The sequence below is a fragment of the Aulonocara stuartgranti genome, assembly GCF_965226115.1.
Source record: "Aulonocara stuartgranti genome assembly, chromosome: 1".
NCBI classification, from domain to species: Eukaryota; Metazoa; Chordata; class Actinopteri; order Cichliformes; family Cichlidae; genus Aulonocara; species Aulonocara stuartgranti.
Window position 1 is genome coordinate 17,634,071 of NC_138939.1, and position 24,905 is coordinate 17,658,975.

Below are 24,905 nucleotides of genomic sequence, written 5' to 3' on the forward strand. Positions count from 1 at the left end.
AAATATATCTAATATATATATGTATATATGTTTGTTCATTATTTTCTGTAACTATAATCCTGAATTTTGAGTACATTTTGGTCTATGGACTGCTGAATATTGCTCCAGTACCTCTGAGGAAAATAAGATGCAACTATTTGGCTGTTTCTTTTTCTACCGAAGGGTGTAATGAACTGGTTCTTATATAGCCCTTTTCTACTCTATCTGAGCACTCAAAGTGCTTTAGACAACTCTGTTCACCCATTTGCACAAGCACAATGCTCATTATGTAACTGCTTTCCAACATTTACTTGTGTTTACAGCAGCTTGGGGTTAGTTGCCCAAGGATATTTGAATTGCAAACTGGAGCACACTGGAGTCAAACCACCAACCTTCCAATAACTAAGTGGCCTGCTCTACCGCCTGAGCTGTGATGGAGTTTATCAGAATCAGAAAAAGTTGTGGAGGAATTTGCATGACAATTTTTACAAGATGTATGTCTTGGTTGGTTGAAATCTGGGATATTCATTACTTTTGTGAGGTAAGGGAAATGTGTGTCATATCTTTACAAACATCACATTGACAGAAAAAATCGGAAAACATCCTGTGCTTTTATGGGAGGACAAGTAGCCCCAAGGACCAGAATTTAAAGCCAATGTTTTACCATTATTGCCCGAAGAAAAGTGGCCTAACTGCGCAATACTGCTCTGAGGCAACAGACCAAAAATGGTGTTTTAGTAAATAAATTAAATCAGAATCTGCCATAAAAACTTATTTCAATTTAAACATGCATAAAAATGAAATCATACTTAGCAGCAGCTAGCACTATAAGCTGTGTCTTGGCCCCGGAAAGGATTGCTCCGCCCCCAGATCAAAGATCAAAACCTCATCTACTCGTTAATTAGCTAAACACGGAGGTGTCTTGTGTCACAAAATAATAATAATGATCACCAAAAATGTTGTTTGCTGCCTGAAGGCATCAGCATACCATAGAGGGTTAACATTAAAGACTAAACAACCACACAGGGTTAGATTACGAAAAATGTTCAAATCCAGCTGGGGCTGAGGCGAAATTGCAGCGATAACTATGGGTTTTCTGTGTTCCTCATAAAATTACGTTTAAATCTTATACTGTATACTAGGTCTGATTGTGACTTTATCTCTAGCTTCTCCCTGAAGGTGTAAGCTGAGAAAGCACAGTTGTTGTGTCGCCTGCTGTGATGTCACACGCCGGATGAACCCGCAGATGCACCCACTTCACGTCAAAACAATCCGGAAGACGACACAGCATGATGGAACTGTTGTTGGGGCTGAAACGAGGTCAAAGCTAACACAAATACAAGTGGGTTTTAAAGCAGTTTAATCTAATAATGCTGTTAAATATGCAAAAGTAGCGTCTGAAGCGAAGGTTATTTAACCGCTTAAAGAGTCCAGTCACACAGGCTAACCTCGCATTTTGGATTCAAAGTCCATATCCTAGCTCTTTAACGCATTAAAGTCTTTTAGCTAACCGCAGACTGTTCCAGGGATACCATGGGCAACGGAATGAATAAGGTAGGTTTGCTGTTGTTGTTTATGTCATGTCATTACGCTGTTTGGGGGTGTTTTTGATGGTTAAAAGTCCAAAGCGATGCTGGTGAACGCAGGCGCCAATCACTGGTCGCTAATCAATCACGTGACACGCTCTGCCCTGTCAAAAAAAAACCCCAAAAAAGACAAAATTTGGATCCAAGCCAGGGCTCTTGTGCTAGACTCTAACCTACAATACTGTTGTATGCCAACCTTAAGTTAAGTGTCTGTGTCTGCATGTCATGTTTTGATGCTGTGATATTGCACTGTCATTGTTAATTGACAGTTAAAAGGGTCCTCCTAAAAGAAAAAGCTAACTCATGTTGTTTTTATTAAAAAGTAAGATTGTTTATATCGATTTCTTCCTAAAAATGAAATTGTCATCCGCATCTATTTTGAGCTGCCACAACAATGTTCAGGTACTGTAGTGAGATATTTCATTAGAATCAATCCAGCACTTCATTACCTTCATACAGCTATTGTTCCATAGGTATAGTACCAAAGCTGTACAGTAACACTCAGTGGCCGTTTGCCACCCATCACATCATTCAGATAACCATGCATCATTGCTTCAAGCCTTGTATGGCCATAAGGAACGTTTCCTTTGCTCGTAGCTCCACTAGGATCTTTAGCCTTAAGCTTTAAATCCAATCTGGCTCGAATCAGAACATTTGTTCTTTTCATGCGAGGTTCTTGAAGCTGAATTGTAATGAACATCTAAGTGCAACATGTCTGTGACTGCTCCTTCACAGGTTGTTGATGGACTCTACCTTGGGAATATAAGAGGTAAGACAAACATGTATGTAGATTTATTGCTTTAATTACATACAGTATAGAAAGCCCAGTTGGGCCAGGTGTTCGGTGTAGCATTAGAGTACAATATTTTGCTCTGAGCACACTTTACATATTATCATTAATTCTCAAATAATGTTTAATTAGGGGAATTTTAACTCAACATAACTTAATCTTCTATATGAAAAAGTGAAAGCAGATTTTTAACATAAGCCCTCCCTTTTAAGCACATATATTCGTAGCTTAAAGAGTAAAATAATGTAATATTGTAAAGTCTTGCCCACAAGAAAATTAAACTGCTACAATGTGTGGCATAAAAACTAAAATAACAATCCAGAGCCTTGTGTTTCACTCTAGTCCGATGCAACCTCCTCAAGTTAATATGGCATTTGGAACATTCTAACTTTAGCTTCCTTGATGACGGTAAGAGTATAATGGCTAAATATAGCTAAAATGACAGGGACAAGTGACCACTTGCCCATCTGTACTAAGTAATGTTGCAGGATAACAAACTACTCACAGACCTGCTTCTGTAGCTGCTTGTAACGGGTCAAAGTCATGATTGTTTGTGTAAGATTCATACCAAAGGACCTGTTGAGATATGTTTCCCTCTCTCCTTGTCACAGATTCAGAAAACAGAGAAAGTTTATCTAAGAATGGCATCACACACATCCTGTCTGTGTACAACAATGCAAAACCGGTGTTTGAGGTTAGTGGGAAATCATGGTTAGTATTTCTGGATGTATTATGATTAAAAATTGCTACTTTCTGTGGAAAATCTTACCTGGTGTTTTTTTTTAAGGTCATGCGTGCAATGTTAATGATGTAATTTGTGCTTTCAGCCATCTGGGGGTGGTGATGAGTTATGGTTGGATTGCTTTGAAGTCTTGAGACTGAGATTGACAGATAAATTATGAGGTTCATGTGTATTAAAAGACAGAATCTTATTTTGTGTAAAACTGAACTTTTTTTTACTCTGGTAAAGAAAAAGGTTAAGTGTGAGAAATATGATTTAGAACACCGATATTCACCACCGTAGTATATCTCTGTAAGTTTCACATTGTCTCTGGTTTCACACACTGCTTACTGTAAATGCATTGTTTTGAGTGTTGGACACTGACCAAGACCAGGGGAACACATTAGATATTGATCTACAACCAGACTGACAAAAGGTTACAATGTTTTCTAAACAAAAACAAAATTCAAAAAAACCCCATGCCTCATATATATATTAACTGAAAATTGTACAAATAAAACAGAAGAAATATAAAAAATATATGTATGCTTATTTTGAAATTGATTCCAGCAATATCTTCCAGAAAAGGGACGTGTTTACTACCGTGCGTGCCGCTTCCTATTTTAATACAAACCTGTAAACGTTTAGAAACTAAGGACACCAATTACTATAATTTCTTTTTACGTATAAATTTAGCTTCTGTCAGTTTGGAGCCTCCTTTGTTGTATTGTTATGACAGATTTTTTTGTAATCTGCCACAAAAATATCAAAGTCAGTTGATCACAGAGACGCTTGTACTACTCAAGACATGCTTATTTTAAATGCAGAAAGCTTTGGCAGCTTATGTTAATACACAATTTATATTGTTCAGCATTACTATGTTGCCTATGACATCAAAGGTCATTGGGGTTTGAAACGTGCTGTGATAATAAACAGTCCCTCTCGTCTCCTCTTCATAGAATAGAGTAGATTGCAATAGCTCTTTGCTGTCATTGTACATGTACAACAAACTTGTTGGGGCTCCATGCCAACTGTGGCTTTAACTGGTTTTAAGCTTGTTTTTGCATCCAGTAATTTCTTTTTAATCTATAATAATGTCATTCTTTAAATAATATTATACACCATGTGTGATGAAATCTCAAATACTTAAAATTGTAATCTGGGAAAGTATTCTTAGTCTTACACAGAGCGCTGAATTTCTTTTGAAGACACTGTGTTTTTGAGATGCTACTACATCATGTCACTAATTCACTTGAGTGTCTTTTTATTAGTATTACACAACTTGTCCAATATTTAGTTGCCTGTCTCCTAACATTTTTCACTAATGTTTTGCAGGACATGACATACCTTTGCATTCATGCAGCTGATGCTTCCAGCCAGAACCTGTGAGTAAACACGTACATGAAGGTTTAAAAACATTGGTGGATTCTTTTTCACCCTCTAGTCTTGGTTCCTTTGCAAATTTCAAAATGTATGCAGTAGACTATTTATAGGAGAGGAGAAGAGCAGTAACTCAAACAGTAGTCATACATAGGAGTTACAGCCATCTAATGATAGATTAAAGTTATTTAATATTCACTTCATTTCATTCTGTTCCTAAAGACTGAGCAAAAGAGGGCTTTTATTTTTTCACGTGCTTGTGAGAGAAAGGTTAAGTGAAAAAATAACAGATGAGTAAGTATGTTTAATGTGTCACTGTTCATCCAGAGTCTGACTTGTTGCTGCTCTGGGAGCTGGCGCTAACACGACACATTAGTCATAGCAGTCTTTGACCTCACACATCCCTTGTTGCTTTAAGTTTGCAGCATGAACTGAGGGGACAGTAAAGAGCCATTATTCAGTTGGAGTTTAAGCATTAAACTTTAGTGTCATATGACCCTGGTTGATGGCTTACTTTAAGGTCTTTATTGGCGTTGGAGAGGAATTACGTTGTTATGTCTGCACTAGTGCCCTACGTGGTTAGTCAGGGTTCATGCATAGGTACAAGTGGGACATTAGTAGGAATTTGATAAATCTCCAGTATATTATGTCAAAGACTTTACCTTGTTGGGTCAAAAAATCTCAGCGTTACTTTGAGCTCCACAGTTACTCAACCTCTCCTTGATTTGAAGGGGAACTTTATTTGCTTTAGTTTGTAAAAAAGTAGTACTGAGTCAAATGTAACTTAGTGAGAACTGAGGTTTAGTGGCTGGTTGGAAGTTGATGATTGTTGGGCTGGAGATGTCTGACCTCCACTGTCGCAATCAAGCGTCCTTCCCTCAGGCAGCAGAGGAAGGAAACCTAAGTGTGACATCTGGCTGTTTGCATCGACCACCCAGGGCTTTAATAAACCCCCTCTGTCACAATCACTGGTCTGAGTGATGCGAGTGTGAGGCCAACTGCCGTCCCACCATGCATGCCATGATCTAGGGGCCCCTGTCATTACATGTGATGGCCTCTGTTACATGGTGATGGTACACAGCAGAAACTGTCTCACATTTTGTAAAAGTTTAAAGCTTTCTGAAAAACCTTAACCTCTATGATTGCTTCAGTTCAGCAGAAAAGGATTAAGGTTGATGTGCTTAGATACTTCCTCGCTAGGAATCATCACATACTATACAAAAAAAAACTAAAGTGACAGCAAATCTTAGACCTATGTCCTAAATCACTGAAATAATACTAATACAGCAAAACTGTGGTCAGACTGCAGAAACAGCCCTTTTTTTTAATTGTTATTTGTGCAGCAGACAACGAGGAGCATAACAAAATAAATGTATCTAGCAACTAGCAAGCAGATTAAACCTATTTAAGCTTCTATGCATTTTGTGATGTCAGTGTTTTGTGAAATTCACACTGAAGACAGTAAATGCTATGAGGAATTCACACCCAAGACAGCAAGTGCTTAATTGAAATGGCATTAAATGTTATTTATATAGTTGCTAACAATGTATGTAGATATTTGTAGAGAGCCAGGGGTTCCCCTTTTTTTTGAACCTTCTCTGAGAAAGTCTGTTAGTGTGCGTAGAGCATGAAGGTGTAAACTTTTGCATTTGCATCAACGTGATGTGCTTTGGTCATAACTAAGGAAGCTCTTTTTTTTTAAAAATGATTTTTTGTTGTTGTTGTTGTTTTAGGCATATTAATATAATAATATTTTTAAAAACCACCATAGAAATACAGAAGCTCATTTTGCATATTAAACATACAGTAATCTAACAGCTTTTTGTTGCTAGAGGACTATTTTTTATTCCAGTGTTCTCCTATTCAGTTCTACTTAACCGTAAATGTTTGTCACAACTTAGTTTTCTGCATATTAAACAAGACTGCCGGAAACTTCTGTGCTAGGATGACAGAACAAAGTGCTGAGGAGACATCTTTTAAAGAAGAGTTTGGATCTCAGGAAGGAGGAAAAAAGTAAAGTGACAGTCTATTTTAGCCCCAGTCTGTTACCCTGTCTGCTATTGAGTAACCAGCATCTGCTCCTCAGGAGACCAGCGCTATCAGCCATGCAATTCTTGATTATGCAAAACACCAGCAGTGTTTCCTGACAGTGTATAAGGAGGATATTTAAGGAGCAATAGCATTGCATTATGCTGCTTTATATTGGAAGATGTTTTGTGTGGATTTTTTGCAATCTTACAATTAGCGGTGATTTATTTTCTAAATTTACCCATGAAATGGCATTTGCTGTATTTTTGGTGTAAACCTAAAACGATGCCTCTGTTCGCACTGAGTAACCCAGCGCTGGAAAAAGACCAAATTTTGCAGTTAAGACAAAATGACGGCATTTACTTCCCTTGTCTGTCCCTACTGTCTGTGCTCTGGTCGACCACAGACTCTCTGTTTGAGCATACCCAACCTCTTTCTCACATGACAGCTTGGAGTAGCTAAAGGGAAAAAAAAACACACCACAGTATGTTCTCCTGTTTCTGAGATATAACATAAATCTGTTGAAACTACCTCACACATTTCTGAACTTATCTCTAAATCTGAGAGTAATCTGTAGTTTCCACAGCTAATCTTAGTATATTATTATGGTTTTAACAACCTTTATGGAACCACAATGTTTGGGCCTTTAACACAGTTTCAGTTCAAGGTGGCCTTTTTCATATCCTATAATGTGTATTCCATTTTTAGCTTTACACTCCTTAAATGTTACTATGACCTTAGTAAAAGTGAACTGTTGTTTTCTGTTTGATGAGCAATACTATATTGACTCAGAAAACTTTACTGTGCTTTTTTTATGTCTTTCCAGACTGCAGCATTTTAAAGATTGCATTAGCTTCATCCATGAATGTCGCTTGAATGGTGGATCTTGTCTAGTTCACTGGTAGGTATTTACATCCAGCCAGCTTCCTACTCAAAACCAGAACAGGTCAGCCGTCTTTTTTAGGTACTTTCACAGTCAACATGACATTTGTCCTGATGGTTTGTGGCCTGTCCCATTTTTTTACCAGTTAACCGTAGGAAGTAAGGTATTAAACATCCAGCTGCTTAATGAAAAGAACCAAATAAGCCAAATGTCCTTTGTGTTCTTGCAGCCTTGCAGGTGTATCAAGGAGCACTACCATGGTGGTGGCCTACCTGATGACTGTCACCCACTATAGCTGGGAGGAGTGTCTGTCTGCTGTCAAAGCTGTTCGTTCCTTTGTTGGGCCAAACTATGGCTTCCAGCAGCAGCTGCAGGAGTACCAGACTACACAAGTCTCAGAGGTAAACATGCAAAGAAACAGAGAAGACATGAATGCACACACACTGTACACTACCTACAGAATGCATCCAATTCCCTTTTACTACTTCAGTGTTTCCGCTTAAAGTCAAATTTTAAAGTGCTTTTTCTAGCAGTAGCTTTGTGGTATACTGGCATTCTGTAGAAACTCTTGTGCTCTGTTATTTGTGATACAGACCCACACACATACATGCACACAGGATATGACACATACACCATTACACAGCACAGGCAGTCTGTGGTCAGTCTAGCAACTGTTAATCTGTTCAACTGCTGCATACCTATTTATATTCTTTTTTTTTTTTTTTTTAAATTGCTTGTAATTCTTGTTGAGGACAAGAAGTATTTGTTTGAAATGACAGATCTGAGATTTACAACTGGAAAACTAAACCAGCACACATCTTCTGTTATATGCAATGGTTTACAAACCCTCAAATATTTTAATATCACAATGGCATAATGGTCTTTTGTATACGCAAGCCAATTACTCATTTAGTCAATCAGTAATCCAGTCTTTAAAATAGTACATAAGTTCTTAATATTGCATTCAATCACTAACACATCTTAGTACTAACTCTTAGGTTCAGAACTCATAGCAAGGGTTTCTAATGCTCCTCTGCTGCACATCAAGGAGGATCATCTCTGCATTTCTCACCTTTCTAAAAAATAGCTTGTGTTTTGTTTTGTTTTTGCCACCAGCAGCTTCACAGGTTTGCATAGCTGTTTTAACTTTTAGAATGCCTAATTTGTGATCACACATTTAAAAAAACATTCCTGTAATGTTTTTAGTTTTGATTCATGCACTTTCAGATATTACCTTGCTTTTTTCTTATATATAAATACATATATGCATAAGGTTGTCGTCAAGTTTACATCCACTCATCATGGGCATGAATGTCATTGTAATTTTGGGTTTTCATTGGGTGGAATCATTATGCAGCATACATCTTCAGTAACTTTAAAAAAACAAGAAGTGGGTGCACAAGTTTGAAGTTATTTGAGATTTTGTCTAATTCATACAGGATCGAAAGTAAAAATACATGCTCAAATATATACATACACCCAGACTAATATTTAGTTAAATGTTTCTTAGCAAGTTGCACATCGATCATGAGTGGCATCCATGTCCTTCTGTGGCCAGCTTATTCTTCCAGATGGGTAGCTGATGACCAATAAAGCATGTGTATTATAATATCTTAGATCTTATTCCCTCTATTGAGCTGGCTTCTGATCATCTTTTTTTTTTTTTTTTACCTCATGGAGGTACTTCCAATGTGTAGATTACTGAGTTTTAGACTTTCTTCTCATCATTCCAAGCCATACTCAGGTTAGACTACTGTTCTTAGAGTCTTGATGTTTTGCTCTATCAACCAGTAGATGGCGCTTTAGCCAGTCTGAACACCTGGATGAACACCTGCTGTTAGCATCCCACTTATTTGTTTTTTGCCAGGCTTTTGTGAAGTGCAGTTAGCTTCTTTACCCAGTACGTTTGGATGTCAGGTCCTGGTCCTATTCAGGTCTTAATTCTGGAGACTTGTTATTGAATGTTTTTTCTTCTGAAAGGTTGCTTTGGTCTGCTCTTAGGCTGGTGTTGTGTGACACCTTTCTCTCCAAGATGTTCTTTCACTATTGCTCCTTTTAAGCTCTGCATGGATTTGCCCTCATACTATTGTACTTGCAGCTGAGAGTGTACCCTGGATAGGTTTTGGGAGAAAAGGCCATTTATTCCCATGGCCTCTGTCCAGAGCTGTGAGCCTTTGTTTCGTAGATTCTATGGACAACTTGTTGCACTTCCTATTGATCCAGGACCTAACTCCCATGACACACTTCTACACCTCTCGTAACCAACTAAAGGACTTACCACTATAAATTTTAAATAAAACAACTCAGATGCAGTTGAAGTGCAAACTTTCAGCTTTAATTTGGTGGTTTGAACAACAACAACAAAAAGGGGAACTAAAGAATTTTTAACACACTCCCTTCATTTCAAGGGCTCAAAAGTAATTGGAGAAATTGAAAAACTAAAATTGAAATGTTCATTTCAAATACTTGGTTGAAAACCCTTTACTGGCAATGATAGCCTGAAGTCTTGAACTCATGGACATCATCAGATGCTGGGTTTCTTCCTTTTTAAAGCTCTGCCAGGCCTTTACTGCAGCTTCTTTCAGTTGCTGTTTGTTTGTGGGCCTTTCTGTCTAAAGTTTAGTCTACAACAAGTGAAATGCATGTTTATTGTGCTTAAGATCAGGTGACTGACTTGGCCATTCAAAAATATTCCACTGGGTTGCTTTGGCTGTATGTTTTGCGTCATTGTCCTTTGTCATTGTATTATGAAATGCCGCCCAATCAATTTGGCTGCATTTAGCTGGATTTGAGCAGACAGTACGTCTCTGAACACCCCAAAAATTAATTCAGCTGCTTCTGTACTGTGTCACATCATCAATAAGACACCTTAATGCCCACTCACATCCTGGGCCATTTGACCTCAGGAAATCACATGATAGGGTGGGGCTAGGTTTCACAGTGAGCTCACCCGAAACCTTGGCTGATTGTGACCTACACTCATTTTCACACCTTGGCTCGTGTGATTAGGTAGAGGTCCCTCTTGGGGGGACACTCCCGCAGGGCTTAAATCTGGAACTCTCCACATTTTGACCCTAGAACTGAAGAAGCTTCTCAGATGAGAGGTGAAACATCTTCAAGCAACAAGTCCAGACGCTTTTCTTTCCAAGCTCCTTAGATTACGATGACCTGGATGACTGAGAACCTTCACAGACATCATCAGTAAACAGTAGTGTCCCAGTGCCACTGGCAGTTATGCATGCCCAAGCCATCATACTGCTTCCGCCATGTTTTACAGATGATGTGGTATACTTTGGATCATGAGCTGTTCTTATAATGTACTCTATACCTGTTTTTTCTTGCCATCATTCCAGTAGAGGTTGATCTTGGTTTCATGTGTCCAAAGAATGTTTTTTCAGAACTGCGCTGGCTTTTTTAGATGTTTTTTTTTTTTTTCTCAATCTAGCCTTTCTATTCTTGAGGCTTATGAGTGGCTAGCACCTTGCTGTGAACCCTCTGTATTTAATTTCATGCAGTCTTTTTTTTTTAAATTTTTTATGGTGGACTTGAATATCGCCTACCTCCTGGAGAGTGTTGTTCACTTGGTTTGCTCTTCACCATGAAAATGATTCTGCGATCATCCACTACTGTTGTCTTCTGTGGATGTCTGAGTTCACTAGTGCTTTCTTTCTTTTTCAGGATTTACCAAACTGTAGATTTGGCCACTACTAATATTGTAGCAATTTCTCAGATGGGTTTTTTCTGTTTTCGCAGCTTAAGGATGGCTTGTTTCGCCAGCCTTTGAGTCAACTGTCCAAATACAGTGGGAATTAAGAAACTGCACCAAAGTTTAGAAGAACTAAACTATGAATCAGATAAAGTCCACATAGTCCAGAAATAAAAACATGGCAATGCAAAGTACCATAATAGGTCCCCTTTAAATGTGAATTTTAACTTCCTATTGTATGGTTTATTCTAGAAAATATTTCCAGGTAAGTATGGTTGTGTATTTAAAGAAAATCTCAAATATATCCATGGTTTCCTTTAGCTTCAGCCATGTGGTGGACGCTTGTTGGCAACATTAAGAGTGGTCCTTCTCCTAACTTGAATTTAACAGAAAAGCTCACCTTTTTGTAAACCTGACTTATCTTGGTGCCTACGCCTAACCAAAAGCAAGACAAAGCCTAAGTAAACAAAAGTGAAAATGAAATTAAACAGTTCATGAAACAGGACACAAACTGTGGTCTCCAGGTTCACAGTTTTGTGATTTTAAACCACTGCCACCCTACCTGCCAGTATACTCTTTAAAACAAGTATTCTAAGTATCAGTTGCATGTTTACATTATAACTATCCAAAACATGTTTCAAACAACAGTTATTAACCAGATAAGTTTAGATTACTTCAGTTGTTCCCAAACTTTCTACCATTAGTTTAATAGTAAAAACTAATTTGTTTAATTAACCATACATTTTTAATTTATTGGTAATGTTACTGTAAAGTGTTTTAATAATAATAATTTATATATATATATATATATATATATATATATATATATGATAGATAGATAGATAAAATGTTTAAGCCAGTGTTTGAAATAATATTTCAAACACTGGCTTAAACATTTTGCATAATTTTATCTAATTTATTTAGCGATAGCTCTAACTGTGATTCCATTCCATTGGCACTTAAGTAGTCGTTGCACACAGAAGGGGAACTGTAGGGGGTTTGCTGGGATTGCATTAGCTCGGTACTGCTCATCACGTGTTTAACCATTACTGTCAGCATCTTGCAAAATAACATGACTGGAAAAAAAAATGGTCATTATTTGTAGACTTTGCATTGACTTCGAGGATTTAAAGGGAAATAGGTTTTGTGTATTTGTGATTTTCCCACATGTGTCTCAGATAGAAAGTGAAGAATCTGAATTCAGCAATGTCTTCAATACAGCTCTAGCAACATTGTGTATCAGTGGTCATGGTTGCAGTGCATGTGAGATACAGCGTAATATACATAGTGACTAAAGCTTTGTAGTCTGTAGACATTCTGTAAAAGTTCAACAAAGGTTAGAAAAACAAGTTCCTGAAACTGAATGAAGCAAAACAGCTCCAGGCTTTTTAAATTTCAATTTCTCTAAAAAGCCTTAAATTTATCTATAAATTTGCTACATATCATAATATTGTAACCCAGCCAAATGCTCGCTTGTAACTGGATCACTGAGTTGTCATTTACAAAAAGAACAATCTGACAATTGGAAAGCTTGTTTGTGTGGGTGTGCAGGTGCACTGGTGAGTGGTGGCAGTGATGACCACAGATCTATCTGCTTATGAGTAGCATGATGAATTTAAAAAGGTGCAGATCTTTCATGTTGCCTTCATTGTGAAGTTGGGCAATAAACTGGAGCCTTGTCAGAATTTACTAATGTTATGACTTGAACAAATTCATCACTGGGTGAGCTTCTACCGATTTTATGAGTTTCTACTTTCAGTTTGTGTACCACGTGAAACACTTCTGACATGATTCATGTTCTTTATCAAGATGGTATAATGACAGATAAGAGCAGGTGTTGTACAGGATTCGGATATGACTGAGTTTATTGATGGCTTATCTTAAATCTTTGCTTTGAATTGTTATTAATTTTTACAGTTCTGTTAATATTATGAGTCAGTTGTGCTCTGTTTGGTTTTTAGGGTGAGTGTGACAGTACTAATTTTAGGAAGATGGAGACTTTCACTTCATTAAAGAGTAAGGTATTGCACAAAATAATTGAAGAATTCCTGGACATCATTACAGCTCCTCCCTTTTTGACCTTTTATTAAACAAACGTTTAAATGTTTACTGCAAAGTAATGCTGCTGCATATAATACACTTATTGATAACCACCCCTTCTAGCGACTTCTAGTGTTTATATCTAGCTCTGAAAAGTCAATAAACTGTACTACAGTTCGACCTGGGCAATGTGAGGAAAATCTAATATTGTTTTTTTTTTTTTTTAAAGCTGTATCACGATACACAATATATATATATCACGATATGTTTAAATAACCTCCAAAAACAAGTGTTATTTTCAAGCATGTAGTGCCTGAAATTGCACTGGTATACTCATTCAAATCAACCATTCAATATTTTTTTCCAACTTTGAATACAAAAAACATCTGAATGAATCGAAATGTTTTATTTTAACCATTTTTTAACCATCAGTTGCACAGAGGTTTTTCACAGTAAGACTCTTTCTGTGGTCAACCCTAGACCAAGAACATTCACAGGTATCGCAGCTGGTTTATTTAACATTTTCTTTGGTGTGTAGGGAGACATTGACATGCAGAGTTTTAAAACATTGTTCATTTTGCAATGAATGACTTTTCAGCTGGTGGGAAAAATTTGGGGTACTGCTACCTTTTGCGGCAATAGTTTTACAGCACGTTTTGCAAATTACCGCATTTTGTTTGATGTCCTCCTTGTGAAATACAAATGACAGTGAGTCTCATCCTCTCGCTCCTCTGAAATTCCCACTGTTGCCATATTTCTCGCTACCTGGTAGTATATAAACACACATGCTCACCGCATGTGTACCAGGTAGAACATTTTTCGGTTGGGAGGGGCTGATTAATGATGCATTTGCAGCATGTGGGGGAAAAATAAACCTCACAGTGAATTACATGCAGACAGTTCAATATTGCCATGGAAATTTATACTTGATGGTTACGATAAAGCCACTTTAACCGTCGTACATGGGAAAACTTGCAATATATCGAACATAGTCTATATATCACCCACCCCTAACTACAATCATTTGAAGGAGTTCACTTCGGTGTTATTGGATCAGGAAACAAACTTTTTTTTTAACAATTTGGAGCAGCAAATTTTCATTCAACTCTCTCTTGCGCTCTCACTTACATGCACACACACTTCCCTTTTAAACACATAAGACAGTTTAAATTAAATTAAAATATACTTTAAATATAAATAATATAAATACTTCATAGAAGGTTCAAAATACACTTGTATCTCTGGTGACATAGATATGTATCTATATATAGTAGAGATGGACCGATCCGATATTACGTATCGGTATCGGTCCGATACTGACCTAAATTACTGGATCGGATATCGGAGAAAAATAAAAAATGTAATCCGATCCATTAAATATCACGAAAGCACCTCACAAAACTTGCAACACCCGTAACTCACCTCAGAACGTTAGCACGTCGGAGCAGTATGCATCACGTGATAGAGCAGCTGTGGCATGCAGGACCTGTCGGTGGTCTGGATAGCATGTGGAGCTTCGCTAGCAACCTGGCATTTCATCTCCGACAAAGTTATCCCCGAGAGAAGTAAAGCAAGTGTGTAAGTCCATCTCTGAATGTTTGTAAAGCATTCCCACGTTAAGGTTAACAAGCGACTGCCTCTCGCTCTCCGGCTGCTACTTCAATCGTGAAACTGCTTAAATCAGCTGATCGGCTTTTCTGTCGCGAGTCTGTCTCTCGTTTGTTTTTGGTCCACTTTGCGCCAGAAAGAGCAAACCAGCGGCTGAACAACAGCAGCACGTTTAAGCTTGATCAGCTGTTGTTAGAATGTATTTAATATTACTTTCTAGGGGCGGATCTAGCAAAGTTTAGCCAGGGGGGCCGATAGGGCATTAACTGGGAAAAGGGGGCACAAAGACATACTTTTCTTTCTTATTCTCATTTAAAATGTCTAGCTTTTAATAAATAATTATCTGACACCCAAAGTTTTAATTTGATGTAAAATGAATAGAAGTCAATTACTGTACATAGTGACTATTAAGTCTAATATATATACCCTAGTAAGCTATAGTACTTTTTACTTTGGGAAGGTACCATCTGTGCAGTCTGCAATTTTGTTGAAGAAAGATGTTGAATCTATTTAATATTTCTTGAAAAATAATTGATTTCTGTGCATTTTTTTTCACACTGCATCAAATTAAGGTTGATTACATCGATTAAGCATCATGAGGTGGCGCGTGAGGGGTGGTTCCCTATTTTTTTATTTATTTAATTTTGTTGTTGCTGGGAGTTGGAACCCTATTAGTTAGGTTGCTTAATATTTACGCTAAGTACTCTTTAAAATACCAGAATAGGGAGGATGGTGTAGGTCTAAGTTTATTAGATTGATCAGTATTGCTGAACTATGAAATATTTTTTTTGTATACAGGTATAACAGAATAGCTTTAGTGTAGTTGTTGTTTTAAACTTGAGTATGAACTTGCAGACTTGCAAAATGCAGCAAGATATTTTAAAAAACAGTTTTGTTGATTAAAAAACACTATATCGGATTCATATCGGTATCGGCAGATATCCAAATTTATGATATCGGTATCGGTATCGGACATAAAAAAGTGGTATCGTGCCATCTCTAATATATAGATATATATATATATATGATCACAAAGCTGCACAAATTGCATATAGGTTTAGAAAAAGAGGAACAAGAGAGTTGCATTTTCCATGAAAAAAACTAAACAAGTGTGTCACCATTTTAATTGCGCTACTTTCTGTAAATTTAGCTTTTCGGTATGAATACTCAAACTATTCTTTTGACATGTTCTCTAATGAAACTTGGGTGGATATGTATTTATAGCTTATAATCCACCTGTTTCTCAATGTTAAGCAGACTAATGTACTGTTTGAAGACACTGTAGATGTGGTATGAGGCAACTATGTTTCAAGGAGATCTGTGAATTTTAGGGAGGACAATTTATGTTGTATATTTGTTATTGTAACTTACAGTATGAATACAGTTATAATAAAAAGTCACTATACTAGCAAATCTAAAAAAAACAACTAATATTGTAAAAGTTTGTTGTTTTTTTTAAAATTTCAAATAACTTAGTACACTTTACATTTTAAAATTATGTCCTGAATTCATTACATGGTGAAACATTGCAATTTTTTGTTTTAATTGTGTTGATATGGATTTTAGCTCATGAAAATCTGAAGATTACTATTCAGTCAGTGTAAATATTGTGCATGTCTCAGTCTAGTTCAATACATGCAACCACAATCATGGGAAAGACTGCTGAGTTGACAGTTGTCCAGATGATCATCAACGCCCTCCCCAAGGAGGGCAAGCCACAGGAAATCATTGGTTAAAAAAAACTTGAGTTCCCAGAGTGTTACATGAAAGCATATTAATGGTAAGCTGACTGAGGGGGGAAAAATGCGGTAGGAAAAGTAACTGGGATGACCACAGCCTTGAGAGTAAAGTTGAGCCAAGAAATTGGGTGAATTTCACAAGGAGTGGACAGAGGCTGGTGTTAGTGCATCAGGAGCCAACAAAGCACAGTCTTTGGCAAAGGAGCTACAACTGTCGCATTCATAATATCAGTCATATCCTGAATCGGAGACAGTATCAAAGGAGACTTATGTGCTGAGGAGAAAAAGAACTGGACTTTTGCTCAGGGGGACAAAATCCTCTTTTTAGGTGAAAGTAGAAGTTTATTTGGGAACTTAAGTTCTAGAATCTGAAGAAAAACCATAGAGGCACTGAATCCAAGGTGTTGAAAGTCCAGCGGGACGTTTCCACAGTCTGATGATTTGGGGTGCCATTTTTTCTTTTGGTGCTTTTTGTGCTTAGTCCAGTCAAAGTCAGTGCAGCTGTCTACCAGATTTTTAGAGTACTCCATGCACACATCTGCTGACAAGCTTTATGGTGATGCTGGTTTCCTTTTCCAGCAGAACTCATCACCTGCCCACAGTGTCTCATGCCAAATGCCAGAAAGTTGATTCTATTCATCTAGTTGTAGTGTTTTTAGTGGGAGAAACATTTTGTCACTCATCTAAGTGACGAATGCTCCAGATGATCATGGATGATTGAGCATGCATCAAGACTCTGCTACCAAATGGTTTGGTAACCATGGCATTACCATGCTTGACTGGCCAGCCAACTCTCTATTGCATCTGACCTTAACCCCACAGATAAACTATGAGGAAGACAAGAAACACCTGAACCAAAAATAAAGACAGGCTAAAGCCGTGCTTGCGGCACTGCCGAAGTGTTCAGTAACACCTCAGCAGTGCCACAAGCTAATTGCTTCGATGCCACACTCCACTGATGCAGTATTTAGTGGTAAAGGAGCTCAAAGTATTGTGTATTAATGAACGTACTTGTCAGAAGTTGGATATTTCTTATGGTAAATTCTTTTTCAATTTGAAAAAATGTTATTAATTTGAGATACTGGATTTCTGATTTTTATAAGCTATGAATTATTGTCATTAAAAAAATAAAACAAATAAGGCTTGAAATATTTGCCTGTTTCGTGTATATAAAATATATGGCAGTGAGTTATGTAAAATTGTATTATGTAGTTTGATCTTAACCATAAAAAATGTTATTTTAATTAACTGTTTTCCTTTCCCCTCTCTTCTTCAGTACAGAGTATGGTTACGGTCAAGTTTCCGTCCCAGTCCATTCAATGACCAGGAGCAGGTGGGTGCCCTGCTGAGCCAGTACACAGAGCAACAGCAGAGCCAGAAGAGGGGAGGTGATCACAGCTGGATAACTGTCAGTGACTACCCATCCATGCGATCCAATGCTGATGCTGATGGTGATGATGAAGGAAGCGGCTGAAACACAAGTCTGGTCATGCCAAACTTGTTCCCATTGCTGCCTGGAAATAGGCAGCACCCACTATTCTGTACTCATTTCCAAATCAACCCTCAGTCATATCTAACCTACATGTATTCATACAACTCTAAAAGCATAAGATAATATCGAGCACTTTTTACTTTATTCGCGTCTGTTTTTTTAAGAAGAGATGGAGGTTGATTTAGAATTGTGCTACAGACCTATAACCACTACCAGTACCCGCCACAGTCCCTTACAACCAAAACAGGGGTATTGGTGCTCACAGACGCCTTACTCTAAACACCTCAGCACCTTAGCCATGATGAGTGATGACCTTTGTTTCCACATGGACTCCTGCAATGTTCAGCTCAGCAGCCTTAATGCCATAATCAACTAACGGCATCTTAAATGAACATTTTGCCTATAGTTATATAAATATCTAGTCTGTTAAATCTCAGTTAAATCTAAAACCAAACTGATGGTTGATTTGATACGTACAAGTTTGCATATCAGCACTGCTTTTTGTGTTTGTAGGTTTGACAGCATGAAATTTGTTGTTACATTCATCCTACCTATAAATAGCTGCAACATACATCATAAGCATTGTACTAGCCACCTACAAAGATCACAAAACAATGAGTTTATCACTGCCTATGTAATTTACAGTATTCATGTTGACATAGTTGGATACTGCTCTTTCAGTATAGTTAGCACTTTCACTTTCATTTGGTTCATCGTAGAGAAAATTCCAAGCTGTGTACACACCACTTGTACCAATATTTGTTACAAAATCTAGTATCAGAAATCCACACCAAAACAACAAAACAAGTCTTTATATAAACTAGCAGAATATTGTGAGGCTAAAAAGAAAACTGTTATCAGTTCCCAGCAATTATTTCTTCTTTGCATTCATTGCAGGGCTGAGAGGACTGGTACTAAGTTATCCCTCACCAGGCACACAGGATTAAAGAAGAGCCAAACCTTTTTAAGTAGGTTGACACACGGAGACCGCACTGTGGACATTACAAATAAACCACTATGAGTGACACCTAAAAATATATTGAAAACAAGGCAAAATGTTCCTTTAAGTTTATTAACAGCAGGTTAAATTTGGGAATTTGAATTTAAAGTATAACTACATATTCAGGATGTCTGTAGTCCAAATGTTAAAGTCTTCCTGATTTTACCGAAGCTCTGATGTTATCTTTTTACTGTGTCAAAACAGATTTTTAAAGAATTTCTGTTTATAGTTTTGTGGATAATGTTTGTTGTCCTAATTGTGTATTTATGGTGTTTTGTTTGTTGTGTTTTATAATGAAATGCAGTGATGGAGAAATAATGGAATTGTTAATAAATCCACCCTATGAAGATAACGGTGTGTCTTTGTCTTTATAGTAAAGCATAAAAAGCAGATTTAGCTTGAGATGTATATTTGAGGATAAAACGTTACAATGGTTAAAATAATGAAATTAATTTCATTTTTTTCCTTAAGGTTTTCATTATTTGACATAATGAAACAAATATCAGTCTAAAATAAGGATTACGTTATGAAGCCAGCCTTCCAAGAAGTGAAGCGTAAGTCTTTCCTTGGAAATTATTCCTGCTGGGCCGGTGGGGTTGCTTCCAGTTTCCTCCTCTAAACAGCAGTATATCATTGAAAGTGTGTATTTACTTAATATTCCTGTACACACCAAGTGGGGTGGGGGGATTTTTGTAATCACATAGGCATGTCCAGACAGGTTAACTGTTGGCAGGATTTCCAGAACCTTACAGTTCAGTAAAATATTAAAATGCTAACTGGAAGTCTTCTCTTAGGACATGTATAATGAATTGAACTGTCAGTGCACCCCAGGGTGGCTGTGGCAACAATGTAGCTTGCCATCACCAGTGTGTGAATGGGTGGATGACTGGATGTGTAAAGCGCTTTGGGGTCCTTAGGACTAGTAAACAAATACAGGCCATTTACCATTTTACCATAACTGAATCCCAACTACATCTACCAAGTCTTGTTTTTTATCAGATGATGAAATTATTTAAATCACTCTACATGTGCATAAAGAATCGAGTATTTAATTAGCTTACTACTTTATTTTTTTGTATTCTACATTTTTGGTGTACACAAATTCATATAAGCCTATGTTCATATAAAAGTGAGAAGCAGATTGATGTTTCTGTTTGAAATCTTAGTTCAAATATGACAGTAAGTGTCAGTTTCTGTAATAAACAGGCACATTAGTCCCTAAATGATGTCACAGGGATTTCATGATGGACAGAGAATAACAGTAAATGTTTTTACTGGGAAAATAATAGTTAATGTTTTGTTTTAATAATACGCTGCGGTTCCCCGTTTTGAGCCTAATATTTCACATATAATCACGATCATTTTAAATAACGGTAACGGTGTAACATCTTCCAGGTGTCTCTGACACATGGAATCAGTCCACCTCACCATCGCACTGACAGCTGACCACTTTTACCTGCACAACCTTCTAAACTTTCTCATCGGAGGATGAGTGGGCGCAGAAGGGATATAGTACCTTGGTCTGGAGAGTAGAAATCCCCTCAAAGCACAAGGTAACTTGTGACTTTACGGGTTTATTCATAGCGCCGCGTCCACGCAGCTTTTAGCGTAGGCAGTAACTTTATAACCATCGTCTGTGTCAGGCCATTTCTTGTAAATGCCCACGGTTAGAAGAAAAAGTCTTCCGGTATGGGCAGTCTTACTGAAGCGTCAGTACTCGTCATTGGTCAGAGTGTGGCAGCGTTGTCAAATCCTACCACAGATTTATTCATTCATGACACGGGGCACGAAAAAGTTTAAAGGCATGCGTTTCGGAGAGCTCACTTGATTAAATCTGACAGTGCGCATTCTATCAAGATCACAACCCCGTGCCAAGAGCTTATCTACCTGTCAATCTGTAAGTGCCTTTGATTTTAATCTCTCTTTTTAAAAAAGACGATAGCGCTTTATAAACTTCGGCTCGAATAAGACATTTTCATAATATCTTAAAGAAAGTTAACTTATACTATTTAACGAACTTTACGCGACATTTTCCACATATAGATATAAGCGCGCCATCTAAAAAGAGAGTTTCCACCATCAAGATGTCAAACACGGGAGGTCGGCGACTGAAGCAGTGGCTGATTGAGCAGATCCAAAGTGCGCAGTATTCTGGACTCCTGTGGGAGGATGAAAGCCGCACTATGTTCCGAATTCCATGGAAACACGCAGGAAAACAGGATTACAACCAAGAAATAGACGCATCCATTTTTAAGGTTTGTCTCATTTTGCCCCATTTAAAGATTGTTTTGTTTTTTGTTTTGTTTTTTTTGCGGCTAAAACCAGAACTGGTGTGATTCTTAAAGCTGTCCAACACTTCTCCTCTTACTGTAAGGCTGATTCTTTTGTGTGATTTAGACTATTAAAATAATTTTTCACTTTTTTTTCTTTTTGTCCTTTTTGTGCATTTTTACCTTAGAGTTATTATCTTATGAAGTGTCGATGCATTTTAATACATTGTGGTGTAGCTATATAACTTAGATTTTCTTTCTTTCATTCTTTTTTCTTTCTTTCTCAAGAACAGTTTACAAAAATGATGTACATGTCTCTTCTTAAATTCTTACGGTTTAATCCAGTACAATCATATACTTTTCTTTGTATCCTCAAGGCCTGGGCTGTGTTTAAAGGCAAGTATAAGGAGGGGGACAAGGCTGAGCCTGCAACATGGAAGACCAGACTTCGCTGCGCCTTGAATAAAAGCCCTGACTTCGAGGAGGTGACTGAGAGGTCACAGCTTGATATTTCTGAGCCTTATAAAGTGTACCGCATTGTTCCAGAAGAAGAGCAAAAACGTGAGTTTGTGTTATCTCACAGTACACGGCATATCTCACAATACACTCTGTTATCTCTAGCAGTTAGCAAAATCACTTTTTCATTTGTGATTAGAACTGAGAGCAAAATACTTATTACAGACTGTAGTTCCTATAGCAGTGAATAATTAAAAGAGTATATATGTACTTTGAACCGACTCATTGTGTACTATTCTTTCACCCACAGACGGCAAAAGTTCAGTGATGGCTGTGACAGCTACCACCAGCTCTGGTGAGATCACAGATATGGACTGCAACCCCGAGCTAGAAGAGCTCATTAAAGAGGTGAGATGATGTCTAACTTTAAAGTCTTTTTTTCATTCCACCCCACCTCCCACATATATTTAGATGCACTTAGCCTTTATTGTCACTTAGCTTTCTTGTCACTTTTTTTCCCCCTTACCACACTGTGCCGTCTCCTGCAGTACTTCGCGCACTTCACGGGGTTCACACTTGTTACACTCAGCATGAAAACCGTCCCACTTCTTCACAGCTGTAAAGTGTACAAAGGTGCTTTTGATAACATCTTATTATATTATTGTCCTTTTGCAGGAGGAAAGCTGTAGCATCCAAGCCAGTCCAGAATATTGGTCCCAGGGCAGTGTCAATGGTAAGATTATACTTTGTACCCAGTTTACAATGCAACACACAGCTAGATTAAATGAAGCTATTCACAGCACTGGGTCTTTTGTCTCAGCCTTCATATATCACACTGTTGTTGTGACACCACTTTTGAGAGACATAAGTTTGAATTTATTCACAAAATAAACTCAGCGGAAAACTCAGTGTCTCTGCATTTGTGGGTGCTAAATGGAGGTTATTTACTTGACTGTTGAATTCTGCAATGGAAGAATTGACTAACATCCTGTAAAACTTTGCTGACTCTTGTGATTATTTCTTCGTGAGATTGTAATAGAGAAATGGCATTTCTGATGACGCAGCAAAGTAAAGACATGACACTGTGGTTGTGTCCACTGCCTTGAAAAAAGGCCTTAACCCACCTCTTCCTCCTCTAATTCACAGCTTTCCCACTGCATCAGGAACCTTTGCCATCGAGCAGTCTCAGTTCAGGTATTTGCTTATTGTTATCCATGACCTTACATCATCTACTTGTAAACAAGCTTTCAGCTTCCATATTTTTGTTACATTTGTACGTATTTGTTTTCATTTCTGAATCTGACCAAATGTTTTCTTCTATAGCCCTCTGCCAAATGATGATCAGTTTTTACTATGGAGGAAAGCTGATGCACTCCACACTGGTGACTCATCCTGAAGGATGCCGAATCTCTCCGCAACATCCCCTGGGTCGGGGTGCCCTCTACAGTTCAGACAGCATGCAGAGTGTTTATTTCCCCCCTGCTGAACTCATTGAGTTTGAACGGCAGCGCTATGTCACGCGCAAGCTTCTGGGCCACCTGGAGAGAGGTGTATTGGTCCGTGCAAACCAAGACGGCATCTACATCAAAAGGCTGTGCCAGAGCCGTGTCTTCTGGAGCGGATTGGGAGATGTGGGCTCGCAATATGGCTCAATGCCTGGCAAACTCGACAGGGATGCTGTTGTCAAGATCTTTGATACAGCAAGGTTTCTTCAAGGTGAGGCTCTATATTGGTTCCATATTTTGGATTTACAGAAAAATACAGCTTTGTTTTCTATTTCTTTCACTTAAAGGAAGTAAGACTAGATACTGGTAATTTGCGAAGATTATCTAAACAGCCGTTCGTTTGTTTTATATGCTCCAGCTCTACAGCTGTACCAGGAGGGTCAGATTCCTGCTCCTGATCCAACAGTGACTCTGTGTTTTGGAGAAGAGTTGCATGATCACAACAGTGCCAAAAACAAACTGATCATCGTCCAGGTAAGACATGTGAAATGATAACATGTTTCACTCAGAGTGCTGACTAGTAAAGCATTAGAAATATCACTTTATTTTTGAGCCTTGATAGTTTTTAAACAAGAGCTAGTTATGGCTTTATTCTGAGAAAAAACTAAAAACATAATTTTTGGGGGTTTTTTTCTCCTCATGGCAGATCACTTCAGTGAACTGCCAGCACGTGCTTGAGACAATGAACATGCGTCGTGCCCAGCCTTATTGCAACAACCCAAACCTAGAGATGTCTGATGATGCGGCCACTGACCAGATGGCTCGCATCTACCAGGATCTGTGCAGCTACAGTGCTCCTCAAAGGCCAACTTACAGGGACAACATGCCAATCACTGCCTAAGATGTGAGCAGTAATACCTGACAAGAGCTCTTCAGCTTGCTCTAAACTGAATACAGAACATAAGAAGAACTTTCTTTGCTTTTCTAACACACGCTGGCGAGCCAAACGTGAAAGAGCACATTTCTTCTTTGACTATAAGACTTTAAAGCTGAAGCTCCATATTAGAAAGTCGACAAATTTTTCTATACAAGTAATGTTTACTTTTGTGTAAATACAGGGCATAACTCTGCCTAACGTCTGATTCATTTTTGTAAGATGTTTTTTTATTATCCAACTTAAGAGAACAGGTAGCATATTCATGCATGTTCAAATACTGTATTTCCTACAACTCAAGTCTTTATAGATACAAATCTTTCGTATCTATAAAGATTTCTATTCAAAGTCTTTTTGCAAAATGGCAGCAGTTTGATATATAAAAGCAATTTAGTTTGCTACACTGAATTTTATTTTTGATATTCTATCTTTTTCGTACTTTTTGAGTTTCTTTCTTGTTTGACAACCAGCTGAATAAACAACCAAATTTTTATCAAGTGTTGAGTTGATAAAAGTTGCATAAAGTTTTAGATGCAAAGTGGCATTTAATGAAAGATAGGTTTTACTATCAGACTTTTTAAATGATTGATCTTTAGTTCAACCTTTTGTAGACCGTGTTTCAAATAAAACCTTTTTTACTGAACTACATTTGTATTCATTTGTGTACAATCATACTTATGTGTTGTTTAAAAAGGACTATTCTATTTTGCAAAAATGACCTGTAGAGAAAGTACTATTGTTCAGATCAAGGAAATTACATGAAATAATGATATATGTGTTAAAATGATGCCAGCATATTCTCAAAGCACACTGTAATGAAACCAGGGATTCCATTTTATTATCCTATG

At 37.6% G+C, this 24,905-nt stretch overlaps 2 protein-coding genes across 3 annotated transcripts; both read left to right on the forward strand.

Annotated features, from left to right (window-relative positions):
• Positions 1-308: 308 nt before the first annotated feature.
• dusp22a (dual specificity phosphatase 22a) lies at positions 309-19,304 on the forward strand. 2 transcript variants are annotated; one of them, XM_082541934.1, is made up of 8 exons: positions 309-520; positions 1,146-1,533; positions 2,301-2,334; positions 2,967-3,049; positions 4,412-4,461; positions 7,311-7,385; positions 7,597-7,768; positions 17,737-19,304. In XM_082541934.1, exons 2-8 carry the CDS (start codon positions 1,513-1,515, stop codon positions 17,932-17,934), a joined length of 633 nt encoding a protein of 210 aa, XP_082398060.1. In that variant the 5' UTR covers positions 309-520; positions 1,146-1,512; the 3' UTR covers positions 17,935-19,304. The 2 variants fall into 2 exon arrangements, with proteins under 2 accessions (XP_082398060.1, XP_082398059.1); XM_082541933.1 differs by lacking the exons at positions 309-520; positions 1,146-1,533 and having other exon boundaries at positions 2,262-2,334.
• A 1,398-nt stretch (positions 19,305-20,702) lies between these two features.
• On the forward strand, positions 20,703-24,703 carry irf8 (interferon regulatory factor 8). The gene is made up of 9 exons (XM_082530422.1): positions 20,703-20,849; positions 20,996-21,207; positions 21,600-21,783; positions 21,989-22,086; positions 22,354-22,411; positions 22,825-22,872; positions 23,002-23,394; positions 23,542-23,657; positions 23,830-24,703. The coding sequence occupies exons 2-9, from the start codon at positions 21,037-21,039 to the stop codon at positions 24,022-24,024; spliced, it is 1,263 nt and encodes a 420-aa protein (XP_082386548.1). The 5' UTR covers positions 20,703-20,849; positions 20,996-21,036; the 3' UTR covers positions 24,025-24,703.
• The last annotated feature ends 202 nt before the right edge of the window (positions 24,704-24,905 follow it).